This window comes from Haemaphysalis longicornis, unplaced genomic scaffold, assembly GCF_048455015.1.
Source record: "Haemaphysalis longicornis isolate Haplotype H1 unplaced genomic scaffold, Haemaphysalis longicornis Haplotype H1 scaffold_6, whole genome shotgun sequence".
NCBI classification, from domain to species: Eukaryota; Metazoa; Arthropoda; class Arachnida; order Ixodida; family Ixodidae; genus Haemaphysalis; species Haemaphysalis longicornis.
The window spans coordinates 79,631,263-79,654,287 of NW_027526407.1; the positions used below are offsets into that span (position 1 = coordinate 79,631,263).

Genomic DNA, 23,025 nt, shown 5'->3' on the forward strand with positions numbered 1-23,025 from the left:
AAATGTTTTGGTAAAATTTTCAGGTTCACAAATTGACCTGCTTAGGAGCGCCACCTATGTTGCAATAAACTATCTTTATGCCAAAAAGTCAGCGTCTGGATTGGTGGCGTGAAAGGAATATCGTGATTGGCCGGGATCCCGCGGGCTCGAACCAGGTAGCCAATCGGGGCCGCCGTTTCAAAAATTGCGCGGCGCAATCACGAGGTTCCTCGCCGGCCGCCATTTTCTTTTTTCCGAAGTCGTGCGCCTCGACCGCGGCATTGGTAAACAAAACGCTACGACAAGAAAAGAACCCGCTGTTCTGTGGCGCCGACGAAGTTGTATTTTCTCTCGTGGTGCCGCCGCCGCCGCGGACGTGTGAGCGCCGACGATGAGTGATGTGGATGTAACAAAACTCAAAGTGGTCGAGCTCAAGGCAGAGCTCCAAGCGCGAGGCCTAGATACAAAGGGCAACAAAGCCGTGCTTGTGAAACGCCTGCAAGATGCCATCGATTCGGGCGAGACCGGGGGCGATCAAGGTGAGTGCGGTGTCAGTGACTTCTTTCTAGGCGTCAAAGTGAGGTCTGTGACCGCGTCGGAATCCTTCCATTCATACCCAACCTTGCCGGCTTCGGCATTGATTGGTTAGGCTTAGTTGGTGGACGAGTTGGAAACTGCTTGACGCTTCAAGCATCGTTCATCCCGCGCGTGGTTTCACCGCGAAGAGAGGGGTGCATTCATGCTTGCGTGTTGTGTAATTGCGTCTCGTAAACTTAACGCTGTTTGTTGGGTCGTGTTAAAGCAGTGTTGCTTGCAAACGAGGTTGACAACCGAAGCTTACAAGCCACCCCTTTCCGTCACACTCCCGTCTCGCTCTTACCGGCGCGGATTGCTCGGTTCACGGCGCGTCTCGGATACCGATTGCTCGGGGCTAAGGTGAAGTTGGCAGGTTAATCGCCGATCCGTTAATTTTTTGCCTACGCGCAGACATTGTTCGCGCTCTCGTGAGTTAGCGCGCCTGCCGAGCGAAGCCAGCGCGCGCGCGCTGGCCCGTCCAGCGCTGCCGCCGACTACCCGGCTGGATTTTTGGCTAGGCACCGTCACGTTACTCTCGCTGCTTGCGCGCCGTCGCTGTGCTGCGGTCGACACAAAGGCACCGGTCCAGCATCCGCTCGTAAGTGCTAACTTTGTGGGATTGTCTGCCGGCGAGTAAGTTTCGTTCGCGTTTCTACTATCTGTGTGTAGCGTAAAAGCCTCGGCGCGGCGAGCTTTTAATCTCGACCGGACGAATAACGTTGCGTGGCGGTTTTCGCTTAGCGGCGCGAGCCTCCGTTCCGATTTGCCTCGCTCGTTCGTTCCGCGATCGAAGAAATGTTGGCGCTCTACCCAACGCACTCGGTTAGTTTCGCTTCCGGGCCGATTGTGAAAAGATCGGTTTCGGACCCGGCTTTCTTCATTCATCCAAATGCCGTACAGCCCGCGGAGTTGCGGTCGTTTTTTTTTTTTTTTTTCTTCGGTTGCCCTGAAGTTTGCCGCGCGTCGCCCTAACTTGGTTGTAGTGGTGAATAGAAAAGCATCCTTGCGCGCAGTTTAGCGGTATTCTTTTTTTTTTTCTCCTTTGTATGCGTCGTTATGAGTAATTTTGAGTCTCTGTTAGTTCATAGAAGCTAAAAACAAGCGGCGACTGCCCAAGCCGGCACCGGCATGGTCCGCCATTTTGGCCACTGTGGAACGCCGGCGTAATGGTTTACGTCGATTGAAGCGAACGGCTTGAGAAATTTACGGCACGATGAGATCGTCGCTCGGGCGGTGTAGATTGCGCTCTTCGCGCGGAGGGCAGCTGTCGACGAAGCGCATCTTGCGCCATATATTTGAACAATTCGCCCGAATTATCCGGCGCACAGTGTCAGTGGTGCTAGTGTTTTTTTATTTTTTTATTACAGATTTGTTTCTTAGAGCGGAACACAACCAGTGGTAGTCTTAACGCGCGAACTTCGTCTGCAAAAAAGAACTCACGCGTTCTCTTTTCCTTTTATGTGAGGCTGGCGGGGCTAATTTTAAATTGCTTGAAACAATCGTCACATAAATTCTTGTCAGGTTTGCTAAAAAAAGTGTGTGGGGCGCTTAGACCACATACGTGGTTAATTCTAGTTACTTCTATTGGCAATCGTAAAGTTTTTTTTTTTTTAACAAACATTCAAATATTTGGCACTAATGCGTACTGTTTATTAACTGGGCAGTTTTTAAAGTAAGCCGCCATCAATGAGTGCATTGTAAAATTTTTCTGTGTGTCAAGTGCTGCTGTGATTCTCATGTTTTCAGCAAACCACAGTGGGTCAGTAAATGAGGCACTGCGCTGTTAATCACAGAGCAGTGATGGGCTGGTGTGGTTTTCACAGAGGCAAAAAATACTGAGTGCCTGTGTGTACGAGACTTTGTACAAGACTCCTAGATGGTATAAATTCGTAGCCTTCTTACTACTGTGCACCTTGTCGCCCGTACAGTGTTGCGTAAAAGTGCAATCAGATTTCTAACTTTTTGCTTCTGTAGCTGAAGGTTAAATGTACCCTGCTGACTTATGAAAATTATAAAAACAAAAATATATTTGTCACAGAAGTTCACGCCAGTTTAAACGGCATGATCGATGAAAATTTGATCAAGAACGGTGTGCTTGACTGCAGAACAATCTTTGGAAGAAACCAACCTTGTGGAGAAAGCAGCCTGCAAGTAAAACGTGCCAACGCAAAAAGCTCGTTTGTAATTGAAAATGTGCAGCTCTTTTGTAAAGCCCAGCACGATTTAATTGCACTTCAGTGTGCCTTAACAATAGCGGGGCGTCCAACACACAAGCGAAATGGGATAAATGTGTTCCAAAAACTTGCTGCTTTTTAAAAAAAGCCTTTCTTAACGACCCACTCAAGCTGCAGCTGTTTCCGTGGAAGACGCCATTTTTGAAGTAGTGTAGCCAACGTGCTGGTGTTCCAAAGAAGGGGTGCTCCTGAAGGAAATTTAATTTCTGTGGACTCCTGGTGCTGTCTTAGGCTGTTCAGTAGTAGTGTCGAGCCTCAGGTAATCAACTTAACAACAGTCTTCGCCCATCGCCAGGCTTATTAATAAGTGTCTGTATTTTCTGTAAGTAAACGCGTCCCGCTTTTGTCTTTTGTGTGAAATGGTTGAGATAGTCGGCACCATCGCAAAAATCTCCGGGGACACCTAAGCACCTGTTACGAATTGTTTGTGCAAAAGCATTAATGTCCATTTGAGTGCCGCTCCGTTCAGCAAACATGCAAGTGCTGACTGCAACGGGCTCATTGTTAGCAGAGACAAAGGAGGCAGCAGGCGACAGGGTTAACATCACGAGCAGCGTTTATTGCACATGTCATCAAGGTGATGACCTTATGTAGATTATTCGTGGTTCACTACAGTAACATGGGATGGAGCACTGCATTAAAAGACACTGCTTGAGATTGAGATGGTTTGTCTTTCCAATGGAATCCCGGGGCGGTAGGGTGCCGCATGTGTGGGCGCAGTGGCAAGCTCGGTGTTTGAGGCGCAGAGGACAGCTTCCGGTACGTTGGTGAAGATCATGGTCCAAAGTTCCGGAGAGCCTATTGTCTCCCGCAAACTTCACACCGGAGTTTGCAAGTGGTAGCGTTACTTGCAGTGTGGGGGAGCAACTGCAGGTCAGGGCACTTCCCTCGCCAGACGGTGAAGTCATTGCGGATGGGGTGGGTTTCCGTCGAAAGTTTGCCACGAAATGAACGGGTAAGTGCTTAACAGCGTCCATGCAGGAAAGCTAGCTACAAGGGGTTTGTGCAGCGTTGCGATTTCCACAGCTTTGGACTCGGTAGCGGGGCAGTACCTAGTGCAGCGCAGAGTGCGCTGTGGGATGTCACTGCCAGCAGGAGGTTGAGGAGCCGTTCTGCTGCTACAGATGCCAGACACCGGGTTTTTTTATCCAGTGGGCCATTTAATGCCTTTGCATCAATATATCGCACATATGTGAAGGCACAGCCCCGTTAAAGAAATGCAGCACGAGGCAGGATGTGTCTGGACGAGCACGTGTAGTGCCGTGGTGTATCGGTAGAGCCAACATTGTTACCTGCTTGCTGTGCCTTTCATCCCATGAACAACATGAGCTTCATTTGGCTGCTCATCGAGTTTTTAGGGTCTGCGGGAGTGTGGGTGTAACTGCCTAAAGTGGCAACCACATGGAGTGTGATGCTTGCGCCTGGCGGCCGTTGGCGTCGCCTGGCGGCAACGCGACACGGATGTTGGAGAGCGGGCAAGTAGCGGGAAATTGGACTGACTTTGCACCAAATTAAAAAGATAAGAGAGAGAGAGAGAAAGAGCCAAGTTGGACCTGTTAGGCAGTTGATAGCTAATGACCCTGCCTGGGAAATGGTGGTGAGGTGTATCGTGCTCTCCAAGGTCCGTTTCGGCAGTGAAGGCTGCCACTGAAGCACGAAGTTGACTGTGGGAATTGCTCCTGCCCAAGTTTTGCACCAATGAAGCCTCTCGCTGTCCCTAATGCTTTAATGTAGCGACTACCCGGGACAATTGAAGGCCCCTCTTGTGTGTGCGTGCTCCTAGACAAGGAAACATTCCCCGCAGGAGGTTTGAGTGATGGCCCCCTTCCCCTCTCTCCCATAGGAGAAGTGACTGGTGCAGAGGAAGGGGACGAGTCACAGAGTTCGGCCACAAACCTCGCTGGCAGCGGGGACGACGGGTACCAGCAGGACGACGCCTCGTCCAAGCAGGTAACCAACTACTGCTGCTGGGCCTAGGTGCGGGCTAGGGGAAAAAGGAAACCGTTAGACGAGGATCTGGGGTAGCTTTGCTATGAAAACGCCCTCTTCAGTGTAAGTGGTTGTTGGGAGGGTGGCCGTTTAAATTTGTGTGGAAGCCTGGTAAGCGGGTAACTCTTAAATGTGTGCGCATTCTGGTGGACTCTGACCCCGGAATTTTTTCCACCTGTAGTGCATGGCATGATGCACTCTGTAGGTGTGCACATGGGCCATTTTATAAAAAGCCCTCGGAAATTCGAGGCAAACATGTATAGGGGTGTGTGCGCTTACGTTCTATACTAAAGTGAAAGCTTTCTTAGTGCGCATTTCCCCATAGAGTGGTTGGACAACCGGATAGCTCTGATAATTGTGGACACAGAGCGTGTGCATGAAAAACTTGTGTCGGCGTGGTTACTTGAAAATCGTGAAAAAGGAACGGTTCCAGATAAGACAGAATACTCGCATCGACCTTGGAGGAGTACAGTGGTATACCTTTACCTCATTAACCACGCATTGGTATTCATTTAGATCATTCATAGATGCATTTTGTCTGCAAAAAATCGTTGCATGGGTTCATTCTCTGTTTGCAGTTTGGGTCTTTGGAGGTTTGATGATCGATTGCATGTACTTGCAAAAAAGGTTTGACACACTTTTAGTGAAGGTTTTGATGCATTTTTGACACAGTATTTATTTGAGAAAGCTTTTGTGCTTCTCTCAACGTTATTTAGGAAGGGATGGGGCATCTTTAAAATTCAAAGGGAAGCAGGCTTTGCAAGCTTCAGATGTCTGTGCTTTGGGTCTGGCCTTTTGCACTTGCACCTTACCTTTCACCTGCACCGCCTTTGGGGCTGCTGGTGTCAATTTTTTTTTTTTGCCAAATTTAGTTGCGTGCAGTGTTGAACAGCATCTGCATTGCTTAGAAGGCATGCCACAGAAGGAGAATTTATCCAAGCACTTGGATTGGGTGAACTTGAGGTATGAGCAATTAAATGTACTAACACTTCATGGTGCTTCTGCACAAAATACCTTCCAGCGAGTACCCAAACAAGCATTTGTTTGTCATTATTGGCATCCAGCTTGATTTGTTTGACCTCGCCGTGTCGTGGCCGCATCACAAATGAGTGTCTGAGCGAGGCGACTCTCCCCTCCCGTTGCAGGAAGGGTCTCCCGCCGCCCCCGAAGAGTCTGCAGAGGACGATTCACAGGTGAGTCGATGCGAGGTGTGCAGCAGCAGCGCGTCTTGTTCGGCAGTGGGCCAGGTGTTTGCCGTGATGAGCTTGCGTCAAATCAATGGTCTTCTTTTCCCGGCCGACACAGTTTCCTGTGGGGACAAACGCACTCGCTGACGCATAACGCCTGCCCTCCCGAGCGGCCACACCGTTTTCTTTTGTTACATTTGCACCTGCCTTCTCACCCCGTTTTGTGTTTTCCCTCCCCCGCACGTACGAATTGTTCCCGTGGTGATCCCCCCCGAAGGTGGAGTTTGCGGAACAGCAGCCATCTGGCGAGCCGGCAGCCGCTGAGGAACAGAGTGAACCCATGGTGAGGGACGGGGCATCCTAAGCCCTACTTGAGGGGGTGCTCTGGACTAACCAAGGTGTTGCCTTGTCGTCGCTGCTGTGCCGTTTCTGTCCCACTAACCTCAAGGGTTCTGGCAACTCTCTCTGCTGCTTGTACGGGCATAGCAGCCCGGGTGGTGTGTCTAAGGTCTTAGAATTGCGCAGCGGCTCTTCAGTATGTGGTGGCTGGTTTGGAATCCCTGTACTAGATTCGCCTCTATGTTTAGCACGTGTTGTTTGAGTGCTGTGGTGCTGCCAATGTTTTCTGTGCCTGCATCCTCCACGTCAAACCTGTGGTGAGGTTTCGGTATCGTTGCTGTCCTACTCTCGCTGCAGTCTGGTTTTGCAAAGTAGCCCAGTCTCGTTGTTTGTTTTGTGTGGTGTTTGTGGTTTCTACTTGTCTCGCTGAAAGGTGTCGTGTTTAGGGGCTGTGCTCTTTTTAACTGGTAACCTCGGTGCTGGTGCAAGCTAGGTGCTACCTTTGTTTTTGTTTTTTAGCCACATTGCTTTGTGGTACTTCTATTTTTCTTTCTATTTGAGTTTGGTTTGCCTGGAACGGGGCACTCTATGAGTATCTTGGTTTGTGGACCTTTAGGGATTGGGGAAGTGTGTAGGGAGGTTGCAGCGGTGGTTTCCCTCAACCTGTCTGCCCTGGGCCGCATCAGCTAACCGCTGATTTCATTAGAGCAGCAGTCGCAGCTCTCTTCTGCAGCGCATTCGCTGTCCGATAACAGCTTTGATCCTCCTCAGTTATCGGAAGTGAGATTCGTGGCATCCTGTACGCCAACGTCCTGCACGCCGCTGTCTCGACGTTTAGTTCATCGAAAGGCCTGTGTGTGAAGTCCTGCTGGCAAAAGTTTCTGTACTTGTAGCTTCAGCGACTACACTGTACAAATGACGGTCCAGTGAAGCGTGCACGTGTTGCACCTGTGCGAAGCATTCTTACTCCCCCAAATTTGGCCTACAGTGGACTCGGGAGTAGTAAGGGCCCATATTGGCGCTGTTGCATGTTTTTGCTGTAACTTAACAATCGGCTGTTAGTCTGCGCTTATGTTGTTGTTTCCTTCTCTGCCTGTGTGCCGTCTGTTTGCCCTGTTACATCACTAGGCAGGTGTGCTAACTGGCCTCTGCCACTGTTTGGGCGTGACTGGATGGGTGGTCCCTCCTCGCTGCAGGACCCGGGGGTGAAGGAGGAGCCCTGTGGTGCGGCGGACGGAGAGGCGGCGGCCATGGAGGCGGAAGAGGTTGTCAAGGTCAAGGAGGAGCCCTCCGAGGAGGAGGCCGCCACCGCTGCCCAGGTCAATGGGGAGCAGCCCCAGGTCAAGGACGAGATGGCCGGCGGGGACGCCGGGCGCACGGGTGAGCGTGGCGCGCAAGGCTTTCCGCATCTGTGCTCGATGGAGGGTAGTTCGGCCAACCTGTGCATTGCACGAAAGTAGGGTGGGGTTGTGAGGAGTGCCAGCTGAGACAGGCTGCCCGCATTTATCCTTCTGTCTGCGATGGGGTCTCCTCTTTGTGTGCACCTCTTAGCGAACTACAGTCGGCCTGGGTCGGACTGGGCTGCAAGAATGCCTTTTTTTTTTTTTTCGCTTGCTTTATCCGGCTACCTAGGCTTGCGTTCCTAAAGGAAGCCAGTGACAGTCTCAGGTTGTGCGGTGTGTTACGGAGCCTCAGGTGGCCCGCATTTTGACTAAATCTGGTCCACCACTACAGCACACCTCGTAGCCGAGACCCAACTTTGACTATGCGTTGCATTGTAGATGCTTGCGAAAGTTTCTTGGCACGCGTTACGATTGACTGTGGGCCGCGTTGAGCTGCATTCTCATTTGCCAAGAGCTGGTCGTCTTGGGAGTGGCTTTGGTCTACCACATAACCACACATGGCCTTTGTATACAGTGTCGTGCTTTAGGTGCTGCCAGTGTGTGTGCGTGTGAAGTTGGCTGCTGATGTCGGCCCCTGATGGTCTGTGCAGGTGACTCTGTTACACCGGGCAAGCGCAAGAGGACGCCCAGTCCCCAGCCCATCAGGTGAGCCTGCTGCCGCTTTTGAATATCGGGTGGCTGCAGAAGTACTGTGTTGGCCAAGGCTTGCAGGCCGTAGGTTCGTTGCTTTTTGCATGACACACGTAGTGTTAAAAAGAACTGCGCTGTGGAGGTCCAAATAAGCTTTCAGCTTCACATTGTCGGAAAGTTGTATAAGTATTCCCCCGTAATCAGTGATGCTTTTCTAGATTTCATTGAGGCTTCGGCTGCGCTTTTGTTGGGCTGTTGGAAGGGTGTGGAGTGATAACAGATCAGGGGCACGTTGGGCCCCAGCATGCATTGTGTTGACATTGTGTTTATATCGGGACAAGTGCGTTTATTTTACGCACTGATAACAACTTGTCACGCCACTGGTTCTGCCTAGAGTAGATAATGCGTTGCGGCATGCATAGTGATAGTGGGTATGTGATAAAAAGACCGGGGGGCAGCTGCTCCAGTATTCCCGTGTCAAGCGCTGCTGTTTGCTCCAGCTCCGGGGTGCTCTGTCGTTCTCGGCGCTATGGGGTTAGTCGAGGTTTTCCCGCCATATGCCTTTGTTTCATTGTTTTGTTTCTCCCGCGTGCAGTGAGATTTCGGCCCGATTGTTGCTTGCACTGAGGAGAAATGTCTCGCTGCAGGGCACGGTCGCCACCTCCCACGGTCAAGGTGGAGGATTTCCCCGAGGACACCTTTGACGTCACGTTGGTCACACTGGATACGTGTAAGTGCCCGTGGGGCCCCTCTTTTGACGGTGTGCAACTGTGTCGGTACACGTTGCGGTGGCGGTTTGCTGCGATCAAAATGCTTCAATGGCAAAATGGGGGCTAACTAGGAAGATTGATGGGGTGAATGTGGGATGGTGTGTGTGGGTGCCAAACATGTACTATCGGCGTCAGATGAAACGCGAACACGAAAATATGAACCTGAACGCACCAATAGCACGATTTCTTTCCGTGCAAGCCAAAATAATGCGTGGCTTAGTTACAAAAAACGAAGTTGGGAAAAGTGGATTTCCAAACATACCAATAGCGTGCCAATATGTGAACTCTACGAGCAGTATTTTTTAATTTTGCACGTTCTGCTTTACATTTTCGTGTTTGCATTTCATTTCACGCCGATGCTACACGGGGTGTGCCAGAAGCTCTGGTTTGTTTTGGTTCTTGGATTTGGTGGGTTTGGTGGAGCCTGCAATAATGGACAGCCCCGTATGGGCACAACGTTCCTGTTGGAAATCAACGCTGCATATTTGATCTGTCCATGCGGAATGGTTTGTGTCGAGTGTCTATCGCGTTAGCAATGAAGGTACTGTGGGGGATAAGGGGACACTGGTTGAGTGATTTGATCTCTCGATTTCATGGTGATCGCAGCAGGCCAATGTGTAATTCCTTGTCACTTCTGTGCGCAGATAACTCTGACCTGAACTTGTGCATCGACGAGAGCCGGTACGCGGCCGAGTCGATGACCCAGCACGGCTTCGGCCTCATGTGGGCCGGGGCGCGGGCTACGTTCGGCGTCTGCAAGGGCAAGATCTGCTTCGAGACCAAGGCGAGTGGGCCCTTTGCTATCCCCCCGTGCCCCCCCACAGCACTCTTCATAAGTTCTTAAAGGTGGATTGGAGTGCACTTCGTGTTTGCACGTTGCTCCGAGATGAGTTGCTTGCCCCTCGTCAGGTCACTGATCCTGAGAAAGGACCAGGTCCTGTCACAATCCTGTTTACTTAACTCGGGATGCAGAAAGCCCCAAAGGGGCACATTGTGCTGGCTTGTCGCACTCCTTTTGAGCGGCTTTGTAATCGTAGGTTCTTCCACTACTTGTGGTTCAGTGGCAGAGGCGTAGATGCTGAGTAGGGAGTGGCTGGTGCCCTCTTTCGGGCCCAGAGAAAGAGCCAGCACTGACAACGGAGTGGCTGGGTGTGTGTGTGTGCAGGTCACCAAGTACCTGGACGTGTCGCACCTGCCGTCGGACGAGCCCACGCCCAACGTGGCTCGGGTTGGCTTCTCCACCGAAGAGACCTCTATGCAGCTGGGTGAGAAAAGGGGGACTGTCTACTGTAGAGGGAGGGCCCCTGGTGGGCGGCAGTGTTGATAGCCTTAGAGTGACCCTTGTCCTCCCTGTTTGGTCACAGGTGAGGAGCCCCTGTCGTATGGCTTCGGTGGCACGGGCAAGATCTCGGTCGACTGCAAGTTCAAGGACTACGGGGAGCCCTTTGCCGAGGGCGACGTCATCATGGGCATGGCGGTGGGTGCTCTGCTGTGGCTGGCTTCTTCTGTGGGGCTCTTGAGGGGGGAGGGTGATGAGGCTGCATTTGGCAGTAAAGGTCTGCCGCCCGCACTGGCAGTGCAGGGCCCTGCTAGTGTGAACCTTCTTTCGTCAGTGGGCCAGGTGTTTGCCGTGATGAGCTTGCGTCAAATCCAATGGTCTTCTTTTCCCGGCCGACACCATTTTCTTTGGGGATACACGCACTCGCTGACGCACAACGCCTGCCCACTGCCACCTGCCTAGATGACCGGCCAGCATTTTTTCGTTACGTTTGCACCTGTACTTTGCAAGTGAAATGGGTGTCCAAGCGGCTTTCTTGGAAGGGTAGGAAAGAGTGGCCCGGACAGCTCCTCTTCTGAGGTGCTTGAGGCACGTCACTAAAGGGTAGGGGCATCGACGTAGTGGGGTGTTCTACTTAGAAGCAAGAGCTTGTGCTGCTGCCTCTCTCTCTCTTTCTCTCTGTCTGGGTGGGGGAGGACTCCATTGGGGTGGTGGTTGTGCTCCCCTTGCAGGACCTGGACAGCGACCCCGTGCAGCTGTCCTTTGCCAAGAACGGCCGCCACCTGGGCACGGCCTTCGAGATCCCCAAGGACGTGCTCAAGGGCCGGGCTCTCTTCCCCCACGTGCTGTCCAAGAACTGCGCCTTCGAGTGCAACTTCGGACAGCTGGTGAGTGCACGGGGAAGGGCAGGGAGGCCGGGGGGGGGGGCACTTACTTCGGGCTTTTAGTAGCGTTACTTAGCAGGGGAAAATTGCCTTGCCGGCCTGGAAGACTCTGTCGGGGACAATCTGTGTGAGAACACGGGATAATCTTGAAACAAGCATCGGACTCATCGGTTAGCGTTTGGCGCTAACCTCCATAAAATTACACTTTTTGCTTTTATGAAAGCTGTATGATCGAGTTCTGTTAATTCTGAAAGCTTCTTCAGCAACAACTCTAACAAGGGGCCTTAGAAGACTGCTTATATGAGCTGATACAAAGAAACAACTTGACTGAAAGAACTGGAGTTTTTGAAGCACTGCCGTTACGGCGATACAAGTTGCCGACTTCGTATCTTTAAATTGATGAAGATATCATCTTTGATTATCCAGCCCTGTTTTTTTATCATCGCTCACTCAGAAGGGCACAAGTGGTGTGAAGAGGACGGTGAAACAGAGCAACCTGTAAAGTCTAAAGCATGGTTGGCCCACACTGAAATAGCCTTCTTGATTGGGCATTATTGCTCTGGTAACAAGAGCAGCGTCATGACCACTGCATACATCACCTTCCGAATTTGGCCGAGCTTCTGTTGGCCGTTTTATCGGCCCAACGTAAATGTTACGAGACGAATTCCCGAGATCGTAAGCCCAAGTGGAGGCGGTTGTGTGGCTGAAAAGACCGAGCTCATTGAAACCAACGTGGTGCGTGCGCCCATAATCGGAGCTCGTGAAAATAACTGTATTGGCCGTCTTGCGCTGTTACACAACACTGAGCTGTTGCTGTGTTTGACAGCGGGCTCGCAAGCCTCGGGGATGGAACAGTCGGCGCCGCAAAGCGTCGTGGCGTCGCCTGATTGCGGAGCTGGTTGCGTTTGAATGTGAGTAATAACGATTAATGCCTGAGAAGTAAGTTTGGGTTGACGCTAGAAGGAAACGTGACGAAGCATTAGTACGGTGGCTCGACTTACAATGCGTTGTGATAAAACGCGAACTACAAATGTAGGGCTTTGGGGGCAAGCGCACGAGTCATCGGCATCCTTGCGCACAACGTTTGCCGCGGCTCATCTAGCAGTCGTGCTAAGTTGTCTGGGTAAGCAATAAAAACTCTTCATGGCATTAAGAAGGTACCTTTTGCCAGATTTTTTCAGTTCGGCATATTTTTAGGGGAATTGGTGCCGGGATAACTCTGCATAGTTCATGGCACCAAATCAAAGGGCAAAGAAAGACAGCAAATACGATGTACTCATGCACTTAGAAACGGGAGCAGCAACGGACATTTTCTCGAAAGCGCGCATTTTCAACCTCCTGCTTTGTTTTTGACAAGAGTAAAGCAGCAGTGACTGGACATATTGCGTCCCCAGTTGTGTTGCTTCGATACTTTTTCGCGCTCGACGTCGTCAGTTTTAAATGCAGAAGCATTTCTGTGCAGTTTGAACAAAGAAACTCGTCTGTCTGTAATGCGTGATGTGTCGCACTTTTGCAGCGTACGAAAATGCTCTTAGCAAGAGGTCCAAGGGCCTTTGTGTTTCGGTGTGACTGCTGTATTGGTCCTGGAAAAATGTCCCAGCAGTGCGATTGTTTGTGGCAGTGAAGCCAGCATAATGCTTTATGGGAATGCACAGTCGTATTATTCAACGAAATGCCGAGGGCAGTCGGGCTTCAATACCAGACCACTTACATTGCCTTTGAAAAGTTTGTGCATGTGCATTCTTTTCCACTTTAGAGTTACTCCATTTTTGCATTTTTTTTGTGCGTGGCGAAACCTTTTCATGGCATGGCAAATAGCAAGCCACAAGTTCCCTACAATCAGGAACAGTGAAGACGATGCTTCATATAAAATAAATGAAGAAATCACAATATTTTTACAACTCTTGCATCACGAACCGTACCGTACGGTAAACATGGTAAATATGGCAAATACGGAAGGCAGTTGCAGTTTTCTAGCATGTCGCATTACCACGCGGTGCTTTTCACAAGCAGGCAACGGGTATGACTTCTAATCTTGTTGAACGTTCTCATTTAGTCTTCGATGTCATTTCCTCCTCTGTGGCTACCAGTTTCATTACGCCAAAGAACAAGGCAGTTTGTGCTGAAAGCTGCCTCCCCCCCTCAAACATTTATTAGTGCCTTCTTGTGCCCCGAAGTTTGCCACGTAATGGAGTGATCGTTTTCTCACTGTCCGCGTTTCGTAGGCCGGGTAGCTGGGTGGAGTCTGTCGCTCTCTCACCCGTGCACTGTGCGTGTGTTGTTGTGCAGCCCGAGCCCTGGTTCCCGCCGCCCGACTCCAGCTACGTATTTCTGGCCTGCGTGCCCTTGGACGAGAGGATACGGGGCACCGTGGGGCCCAAGAAGAAGTCCGAGTGCGAGGTGGGTGGACGTCTTGGCAGGCACGGCTAGAGGGGACCGGGCTGGGAAGGATGCGCGGCTTATTCACTTCTGCCGAATGTCGCGTGTGCTGGAGGTGTTCTTGTTCCTAACCACCATGAACACAGGGCACTCTAACGCCCTCTAGAAGCTGCGGTGTATTGATGATCTTGCTGCATTTCGGTACATTGTGGTATTTGTCAGAGGTCTTACTAGGTTCCTTGAAAGAAAACATTGCTTAGCCCTAGGAGGCATAGCAAGGGAAAATGCATTGGCTCGTAGAGATGAGTTAGAGGAGAATTGGCTCTTAGAGCAGAAAACTGGGTTGGTAGATATTCTGAGAAAAAGTGCAGTTGACATGCTAGGCAGAGAACTGACATCTGGTGGACCCTTGGGGTAATGAAAGCAGGGCTAATGCTGATAACTCGATGGAGAGAGGTGATAAAGGAAATCTGGTAGCAAAGAGTGGGCGCAGGCAGTACAGGATGGTTGACGCTGTCTGTGTTTTTGCCCGCAGATGATCATGATGTGCGGCCTGCCCGGCTGCGGCAAGACGGTGTGGGCGAACGAGTACAGCGCCAAGTTCCCCGACCGCAAGTACAACGTGCTGGGCACCAACAACATCATCGACAAGATGAAGGTGATGGGGCTGCCGCGCAAGCGCAACTACTCGGGCCGCTGGGACGTGCTCATCGACAAGTCGACCAAGTGCCTCAACAAGCTGCTCGAGATGGCCTCCAAGACGGCGCGCAACTACATCCTCGACCAAACCAACGTCTACCCGACGGCCCAGCGGCGCAAGATGCGGCCCTTCGAGGGCTTCAAGCGGCGTGCCGTGGTCATCGTGCCCACGGACGAGGAGTTCCTCCGCCGCTGCCAGAAGCGCGAGAAGGAGGAGGGCAAGGACGTGCCCGACATTGCTGTCCTCGAGATGAAAGGTGCGGGCTATAAATGGACGGGCTCGGTGTGGTGTCCTCCTAGTTATCTCTGCCTGTTTGTCTTGTCGTCGTTGCAATGAGTTGCTGTAACTGTAGTCTCAAGTCTCGTTTAAAAATTGCACAGAAAAATTGGATGGAGTATTCTTGCACCGTATCTTGCTTCGTCAAAGTTTTCTGCGCTGTTTTTCGACCGATAACGTGTGCCTAACTAGCCAAGTGTCAAGCTTTACGTGAAAATGTGGGTGAGTTGGTCGTGCGTGTTGAACCACAGCGCTAGTGTCACTAGATAAGTTTACAGAGTATCGGCGCTCTTTTCTCCTATTGTTCCGTGCCGTTTCCGTGATCATTGGTCAGTTAGCGTTGCGTGACATTTGTTTACACTGCGACGGTTCATGGGCGCCGCCGTTTTGTTGTTTATGCATTTCCTGTCAGTCAGCTCTGCTTGTCCTCCAGCTCTTCGTGTGTCCCCTTGCTCTGTCGTCCTGTCATTTGCGCTGTGGTTCAACATCATCAAGCTTTAGTGGTCTGAAAGTGTCGACAAAGCAGCCGTAGCATGTAGGGGGTTGTTGTTCGGTCGTACATTGCCTCCGTGTCCTTTCCCCCCCTGCCGTGCAGCCAACTTTGTGATGCCGGAGCAAGGGAGCCTGTTTGACGAGGTGATCTTCACGGAGCTTCCGCGGGAGGAGGCAGAACCCCTGGTAAAGAAGTACAACGAGGAGGGCCGGGCAGCATGCGGTCCCCCCCAGTCGCGCTTCCGCCAGGGCTTCGACAACAACCACCGCGGCGGGGGATTCGGAGGTGACAACCGCGGCTTCCGGCCAAACTTCCGAGGTGGGTGTCCCTTGCTCCCCCTAGAGAGATGCTGCACTGCTCATTGTGCGTTGGTGTTTGCTCGTTTGGTCTTACTGTTGGACCGTGCAGAATTGTTAGATTGAGAGGCCTTAGTAAGACTTGCTGTTAAGCGAGTTGTTTCAGGATTCTATTAGAATTGAGCGCAAAGACATTGACAGGGGATGTAAAAGGAACAGGTGGGAGCAGTGTTAGACCTGCCCATTGTTCCCGCGTCCATTGTTGCGCTCAGTTCTGATAGGACGAGAAGGCCCGTCATGTGTTCCCGGCTCTCGCAGGCGGTGGTGGTGGCGGCGGCTTCGACCGGCGGAGACCGTTTGGCCGTGGCGGCCCGCCCGGCGGCCCTGGCTTTCGTGGGGGACCTCCCAATCGTGAGTTGCGAGCCACCCACTGGCTGGCTGCGGCTGGCTCGTGGCTGGCTCGTTGATGGCCTAGAGATTCTAGCTTGCCTCTCGTGCCTTTGAATTGTTGAGCCAATGGGAAGGGTGCCAAGTGTTGTGGAAGCACTGGGTGCGATTGAGTTTCGGCTCTGTGGTTGGTTGTCTGGCTCACAGGTGTCAGGAGTGAGCAGTACGCTGACATGCCTTAGAATTCTTGCCTTACTGCTGGCACAGTCCGAGGTGTGGGTTTTATCAGCTGTAAACTGTGCCTTTGCTCTGCTTCTAACGACTGCAGAGTGTGAGACTGGTAGCATGATAGCAGTGTTTGATCTAGCTTCGAAAGAGTATAGCCAAGTTGGCGGCGATGCATTCTCGCTGACTGCCAGGGAGATTCATGTTTTGCGGTGGCGAGGATGCATTCTCGGTGACTGCCAGGGGAACACGGAGGTTCATGTTTTGCGCTGGATGTGCCTTGGTCGTGTGTGTGACGATGTCCCTCTCCTCTGCGTGGCGCAGGCTTTGGGGCACCCTCGTACCGCGGCGGAGGACCTGGCGGCCCCGGCGGATACCGAGGGGGCGGTGGAGGAGGCGGCTTCCGGGGCGGACCCGGTGGCCCGGGGGGCCCCATGGGTGGACGGAGTGGCCCGCAGCCGATGCGCGGTGGCGGAGGGGACATGAGGAGAGGAGGGGGAGGACCACCCCCTCCGAGGGGGGGAGGAGGCGGCGGAGGCTGGGGAGGGCCCCCGCAGCACAGGGGAGGCGGGGGAGGCGGCGGCTTCGGAGGGGGCCGGGCAGGACCTCCGCATGCGGCACCCGGTGGCGGACAGCCACCCATGCCCCAGCAGCAGGTTGGTGCACGCACAGCACTTGTGCAATATATCTGTGCCAAGGCTCAATGGTGGGGTGACCTAAGAAACTTGGGGAAGGGGGGGTGGGGGGGGTGGGCTTGTCCTAATCGCAACAAAAGTGACTGGAAATATTTGGGAGAAATTTCGTCCTGCACTGGGCATAGACTAGATGATGATGAACTTGTGAGGCTGGACTGAAGAAAATTGCATTTGCAGCAGTGAACAACACGTTGATGTAATGCTAACGGCTGTTATTGGGCACGTGCGTGCAGGGGTTCTCGTGTTCGCTTTTACAAAGAATGGGGTGTAGAACGAGAAAATTCTCTGCCATTTTATTGCAAGAAGGTTTGACTGGGACAGCCCCCAAGTTGAAGTGTAAGGGGCAGACAACCAATTTGTCGGATATATTTTGCTCGAATGAAAGGGCATCGCTGAAAACACCTGAACCTAAAATGTTCCTGCTGATAGCACCCTAGTGATATCAAAACTTAGATCTATTAGCCATACGTGTCCTGCCAAAAGGAATGCTAGGGTATGAGTTACATGAGTAGAGGTTGCATGAGTGGATTAACATTACATGAACATAGGTTACATGAGTAGAGGTACTTCAAAGCTTGTCCCTGGCTAGAACAGTGACGATTATGTGCAGCCTTTCCTATTCCTTAATGAGGTCTTGGAATCGCACGTTGAAACCGAAGCAGTTGTATGGACACATATGCTAGTGTCGCCTTTACACACTACGTTGCACCACCTTTTTCAGATTTCAGAAATGTTAGTGCAAAATTAAGATTTTTCTGCCTGTTTATTTGGAAGTTCCTTGTGGTTGCCGCAGTTTATAAAATGCTGGCTTTTATACGAGCCCTCGTGCACTCCTCAAAAATTGGTACTCTGTCCCCCTTCAAGGTGCAATAGGAAGGTATTGGATTGACCCCTCTCAACTTTCCCACCGCTACTGCTGCTGACAAGCATTGGGTATTGCATGTGGTTAGCTGCTACTTGCCAACTTTTGTCCAAATTCCCCCAGCCAGGTCCTTTCTCGTTTATCACCCTTGGAATTGTAGTTCTGTAGCGGGCCCTGCTGTTCACCGCCATGTGCACCATTGGTGTTGGGCCAAAGGCGACTGATCGCATTTCTGTCTCTCTTTGTTCCCAGTCATACGGAGGTGGTTATGGTGGTGGCTACAACCAGCAGTACTCCTCGTACGGACAGCAAGGTGAGTTTTCTTTTAAGGTAGGTCGACACCTTCGAAAAAAAAATTGACAGGTGTAGCCCAAACGTTACAATTATATTTTTGGCTTGTAAAGCTTATACAGTTAGAAACTTTAGATAGATAAAATTGCTAAAAATGTCGAACAAAAAATTTATATAAATTAAAATGCGCCAAAATATGCATGTTGCGCGAACAGTCATAAGTACAAAATGGTTGGTTCGATTCAACCACGACTTGGCAGGAACATAATGAAGACAATAACCTGTGCAACTAACCTCCACGAATATCACATCTTTAAGCTAAGTTGCGTAATCATAAAAAGACTCAAAAATTTGATATCCGGCTTGTATGGGTTTCACACAACTGGCCATAATATAAAAAGTTACCAATAGTTTTCAGTCATTCTGCTTGAATGCATAGCTCTATTTATAAATAAACAGCACACAAAGTTTCGTAAGAAAATAATTTCTAGAAGCAAAGTTATCACTGTTCGCGTAACTAATGGTTGCAAAAAATCAAGTTTTGAGAAAAATGGCTTTGAAGGTTCCGACCTATTGTACGTATTATAAGAAACAGTCAATGCGCCTAAAATCCGCCAGGCTGATAGCTTGCACCCTCCTTGTAACCGGCACGATCTCCGTTTGGCCGAGCTGAGGCGCACACATTTTTTTTTGCCTGTTTCGTGTCTTACAGTTGACTCACATGCAGCCTTCGTCTTAGGGTGACAGTCACTGGTCAGGCACGCCGTCCTCGTACTATAACTGTAACTGCAGACTATAAAGTACTATAATGGTCTCCTTGCGAGGCTAGAACTAAATCTGTGAGGTTAAAACGGCATACGAAAAAGCACGGACAACCAGACACGAACGCAAGGCAATGCAAATGCGCGCAACGTGAACACGAGTGTGCCACCCATTGCCCCTTAGTGAAAATTTTGAAATAAATCAAATGTACAATATCCCGAAATGTGTCCAAAAGCTTAGAATGTAGCTAAATAAATTGGCATTATGTCACGTATATACGAAGAAACATTTAGGACGACATGGCAGATACTGCGTAATCGGAAACCTTCAGTTTCGGTTTCGGATGCGTCTCGGCGGGGTTGAAAAATGGTCATAACTTTTGAACCGATTAAGATAACAGCACAATTTTTTTTCTAAATATTCTTCAATAGACAAAGATGTTGAAATTGCAAAATTTAAAAAAAGTCATTTTTTTTCAAAAAATGCGTTTTTGAAGGTGTCGACCTACCTTAAGGGGCTTCAGTTGGGACTAACTAGCCAGTGTTCGATTACCGTATCTATTCAAATATAAAAACATTTTTTTTTTTAATCCGTAGTTTCAGTCATACCCTACCTTATATTCGAAGGTCCCTCTCACTGTCTCTCTCTCTGTGCGAGTGAGTGAGTGACTCTCCAAACTGCACCCTCGCCTTGTAATCGAGACCGCCTTATAGTCGAATAAATACGGTATCTGTGCAACGTGAGCTTGCTGTGGTGACCAATACCGTCTAATCTCGAGTTGAATCTCTAATCGGAAGTCGGGTGACAGAACTGCCGATTTAACGAAACAAACACCTGCAGTTGGTTGGTTTTGTATCAAGGCATTGTAAAAGGGCCCGTTAATCGGGGCTCCCACTTGCCGACTGCCGCCTAAACAACCGAAATCGCACTCAAAACCAGAACCAGTTGAGCAAGCGGAGCGCCATTGCAGTTCTGTATCGTCTCTGGTTTCTATTGCTGGCAGTTTTTGGTTTTCTCACAAACTGCTTCGATGCGCTCATAGTTGGGCGCAGGCTACGTGTTTGGGGGAAAGCTTTAGACTGTGGAGCCTTTTTGGCGTGTACATTTTGTCGCAAAGACAGCATCTGTTGGCAGTGCAAGAACAACTGCGCAATGCAAGGTTTTAGATCATAGACGGCTCAGAGAGGGTTAGCTTGAGGAAAGGGGGTCGTGCAGTGAAATATGCCAATCCTTGGAGCATGCTGACATTTTCTGCGGAGCCCTATATTAAAAATATGGCTGCGAGAACTAGGAAAAGTAAACGTAAAGTCATTTTCCACCGGCCAAAAATCACCTGTACTGTACTTTTTCTGCTGTATTTTTCAGAGAGATTAAGTAAGTGGATTTTTACCGTGTTTGCCACGTCAGAGCAGTTCTTGTAAAGAAAACCAACCACTGCTTGTTTTTGTTGCAGGTGAGCTTGTGGCGCTAATGTACCGCTCTCCCTATGACCCTGGTTTCACGTTGCCCCCGCAGTGGTGAACCTGTTCTCTCTGTAAGCTAAACTCGCGATAAGCGGACCACAAACAAGTCTCCCGTAGTTGAGACGGACGGATGCACGGCATAGTGGATGCAGGTGCCATGCGACTGTCTACTCCGAGCGTTTGTCTACTGCACATTGTTTGAGCTGCCGTCTTTCGTGCGTGGAATTAAAGCCCTTTTCAAACTGAGCGTGTGGTATTGGGTGTGTTCTGGTGGTGGTGGCGGTGCCAGGGATGTTGTCCTTTCCCACGCCTGCAGGGGGCTATGGCCAGCAGCAGAGCTACGGCCAGCAGCAGGCTTCTCCGGCGGCCTATGGGCAGCCCGCGCCTGCGGCCTACGGCCAGCCGTCCCAGCAGCCCTCCGCGGCCTACGGCCAGGCCACGCCGCAGCAGTACCAGCAGTACCAGCAGCAGTGGAACCAGTACTACCAGAACCAGCAACAGTGGAACCAGTACTACCAGCAGCAGGGCTATGCCGCCGGAGGCTACGCGCAGGCCCAGCAGATACCGCCCGCGCGGAAGTAGTAGTTCCGGGGGACGACGTCGACACATCTCTCCGCCGTGTTCCCCCTCCCCTCTCGATGCACACCACTCACCCCCCCTTCATCTGCGACATTTCATTCTCTTTGTTCCCCGGCCATCGAAGAGGGGGCTTGGGTGGTGGCAAGCCACCCCTGCACTCCCGCAGTCCTGGAAGTCGGCGACCCTCCGGCTTCTTTTGGGTGACGCGCAGCCTACTTTTGTCTCGGGCGGGTGACTCGCGGTGGCGAATGACGGTGACGCGTTTAGCTGGTGTGTGTGCGTGTGTTGGTTGCCGGAAAGTTTGGGGAGGCTGGGTGGGACGTGGCTTCCAGGATGGCTGTAGTGGCGACTGCGCGGGCTGGTCGCTGGGTTGTGAGCTGAAGAGCCCCCAGGGAGGCAGGTTTTAGAATGAGACGCGGTTCTTTTGGATGCCTAGCTGGATGCATTGTGGGGGAAGTGAAGCCGTGGCGTGTTGCGGGAGCCAAATTGGCGCACCCAGATCGTGGTCATCACCCTTGCAGAGAGCCCATGCACTCGGGCGGGGCATGTTTGAGTCTACCATGTCTTCTAGCGATGCTGTGTGTGAGTGTGCCGCTCGCTGTCCTGTCGTGCTCAAACTTGTGGCTCCTGGCTAGTGGGACTTGGTTCCGAAAGCCGTGGTCAGCACCCCCTCCTCCCCGTAGAACTTTTCACAGGCGATGGCATTCGTAGATCTGTGCGTCGACGTGTCTGCCTTTGCAGGTCTGGAATTGAAGCACTGTGGTGTTCTTGTTGCCAGAGCTTTTTCTTTTTTCATCACTGTTGTGGAAACTGTTTTTGTTGACATCTGGATCCAATCCATTTTTTGTTGCGCATCTTTTATTCTGATGTGTTGACTCTTTGTGGACTCATTGCTGCATGTCATTTCCACTTTTTGGATGTGGGTCCTTGCCTGTATGTGTGCATGCGTGTTAGTAAAGCTTGTCCTAGTTATTTACATCGTAACAACTTCGGAGGAGGGGGGTTTGACTGGTAACATCTTCATGAGCCACGTCATTAGGTGAGATTGGCTGGCAGGTAGAAGAGTCACTCGCTACAATGTGCTTACGGCTTGTTACGTTGTTAGACCAGCAGCTGCAGTGGTGATCAAGCATTCTGTTCATTTGTTTTTTTCTTTTTTTCATATTCCTTTTCAAAGTACATCGGTTAAGCGAGTGAATGTTGACATTTGCCTGCTTCGCAAATAAAGAAATAACGTTTCTCTTTTTGACAAGGCTGTGCGCTTCTCGTGTGCAGCGGTTGTGTTGGTTCTTCTTTCTTGGATTGGCTTTGTCTCCTTGGGAGCCGTAGCCGATGGAGAGCGAGATGGGAGGCGGGGGTTCCCTGGGTGGCTGCCGTGACGGTGTATGTTCTTGTACATTTGAAAAACTCGACTATATCTTTGAGCAGTTTATGATCATGCCTCTGTCATGTCACCTGAAGGGTATTTGTACATCACATCTCTAAATGAAAGTGTAATAAAAATGCATTTCAGTACCCGGTGTGTGCCCGTGTGGTCATTCTCCAAGACTGGTTGCTTCTAGTACACTGGCCTGGAGGACTGTAGTGCTGGGGCTGGCACCTTATAATAGGGTTGTGGGTTCGACATGCATGCTTTACTGTCAATACTCGGCATTGCCCGTGTGTGCTTCAAGGGTGCACCCGATGAAATTTATTTTTTTTTTAGGGTTCAAGCCCCTTGGCGTTTGTGTACACAGTGTTGCGCATGCGCGAGGAGCATTGGATTGGAATTGTATATACTGTACATACGCATCGCCACTCATTTACATGCGTGAGTGGGCAATGCCACGGGTGATATATGGTAAGAACGATCCTAGTGCTTCGCCCACTCGTCATGATTCACTTTGTGGAGATGCGTGAATTTTTTTAGTAAACTGAAGTAGTGTAACACATTGCAATGGTTGAACTCCGTCCGGTTTTTGTGGTTTGGTTCGGCCGCAGCAAATGCGTAGGTGGTGGTCGAACAGGCTGCCTACTGTATGTTTCTCCTTAAATAAAAATTAAGCAGCAGCGATTAGTAGTAGTCCAAATATGTTTCTTACTATTTATTTCATTAATGTGAGTGGACTAACCCACCAGCCACAACTACCGCGTCTCTGATAGGGTGGCTAGGAGGACTAGACATTCTACCTCTGACATGAGCTTGTAGCACCGTGGCCTCCGCGATCAGCTTCCGGCGGCGCTTAAGGCTAAATCGGTAGCCTGGGCCAAGTCCTACAACTAAGTCCTCAAAGATAAGTCTGCAGGACGGTTGGGAGGCTGAACCATGGCTGAACCGGTTACGCCGGTAAGAATCGGTAACCGGGAG

At 50.9% G+C, this 23,025-nt stretch overlaps 1 protein-coding gene across 4 annotated transcripts; it reads left to right on the forward strand.

Annotated features, from left to right (window-relative positions):
* The first annotated feature begins 216 nt into the window (after positions 1–216).
* Positions 217–22,193, forward strand: LOC144143551 (heterogeneous nuclear ribonucleoprotein U-like protein 1). Of its 4 annotated transcripts, none has more exons than XM_077675342.1 (18): positions 217–518; positions 4,633–4,739; positions 5,924–5,971; positions 6,243–6,308; positions 7,501–7,684; positions 8,298–8,352; positions 8,985–9,067; positions 9,752–9,891; positions 10,273–10,372; positions 10,472–10,584; positions 11,118–11,273; positions 13,560–13,670; positions 14,185–14,605; positions 15,221–15,436; positions 15,733–15,825; positions 16,351–16,682; positions 17,836–17,896; positions 20,416–22,193. In XM_077675342.1, the coding sequence occupies exons 1-18, from the start codon at positions 371–373 to the stop codon at positions 20,679–20,681; spliced, it is 2,700 nt and encodes an 899-aa protein (XP_077531468.1). In that variant the 5' UTR covers positions 217–370; the 3' UTR covers positions 20,682–22,193. The 4 variants fall into 4 exon arrangements, with proteins under 4 accessions (XP_077531468.1, XP_077531469.1, XP_077531470.1 ...); XM_077675343.1 differs by having other exon boundaries at positions 4,636–4,739; XM_077675345.1 differs by lacking the exon at positions 217–518 and adding an exon at positions 1,108–1,188.
* The last annotated feature ends 832 nt before the right edge of the window (positions 22,194–23,025 follow it).

Excerpts from the sequence above, each read along its gene's own strand:
- LOC144143551 (XM_077675342.1), top strand. The coding sequence starts at position 371 with ATGAGTGATGTGGATGTAACAAAACTCAAAGTGGTCGAGCTCAAGGCA. Across the intron at positions 7,685-8,297 it reads CGGGGACGCCGGGCGCACGG|GTGACTCTGTTACACCGGGC; the intron begins GTGAGCGTGGCG and ends TGGTCTGTGCAG. Across the intron at positions 10,585-11,117 it reads ACGTCATCATGGGCATGGCG|GACCTGGACAGCGACCCCGT; the intron begins GTGGGTGCTCTG and ends CTCCCCTTGCAG.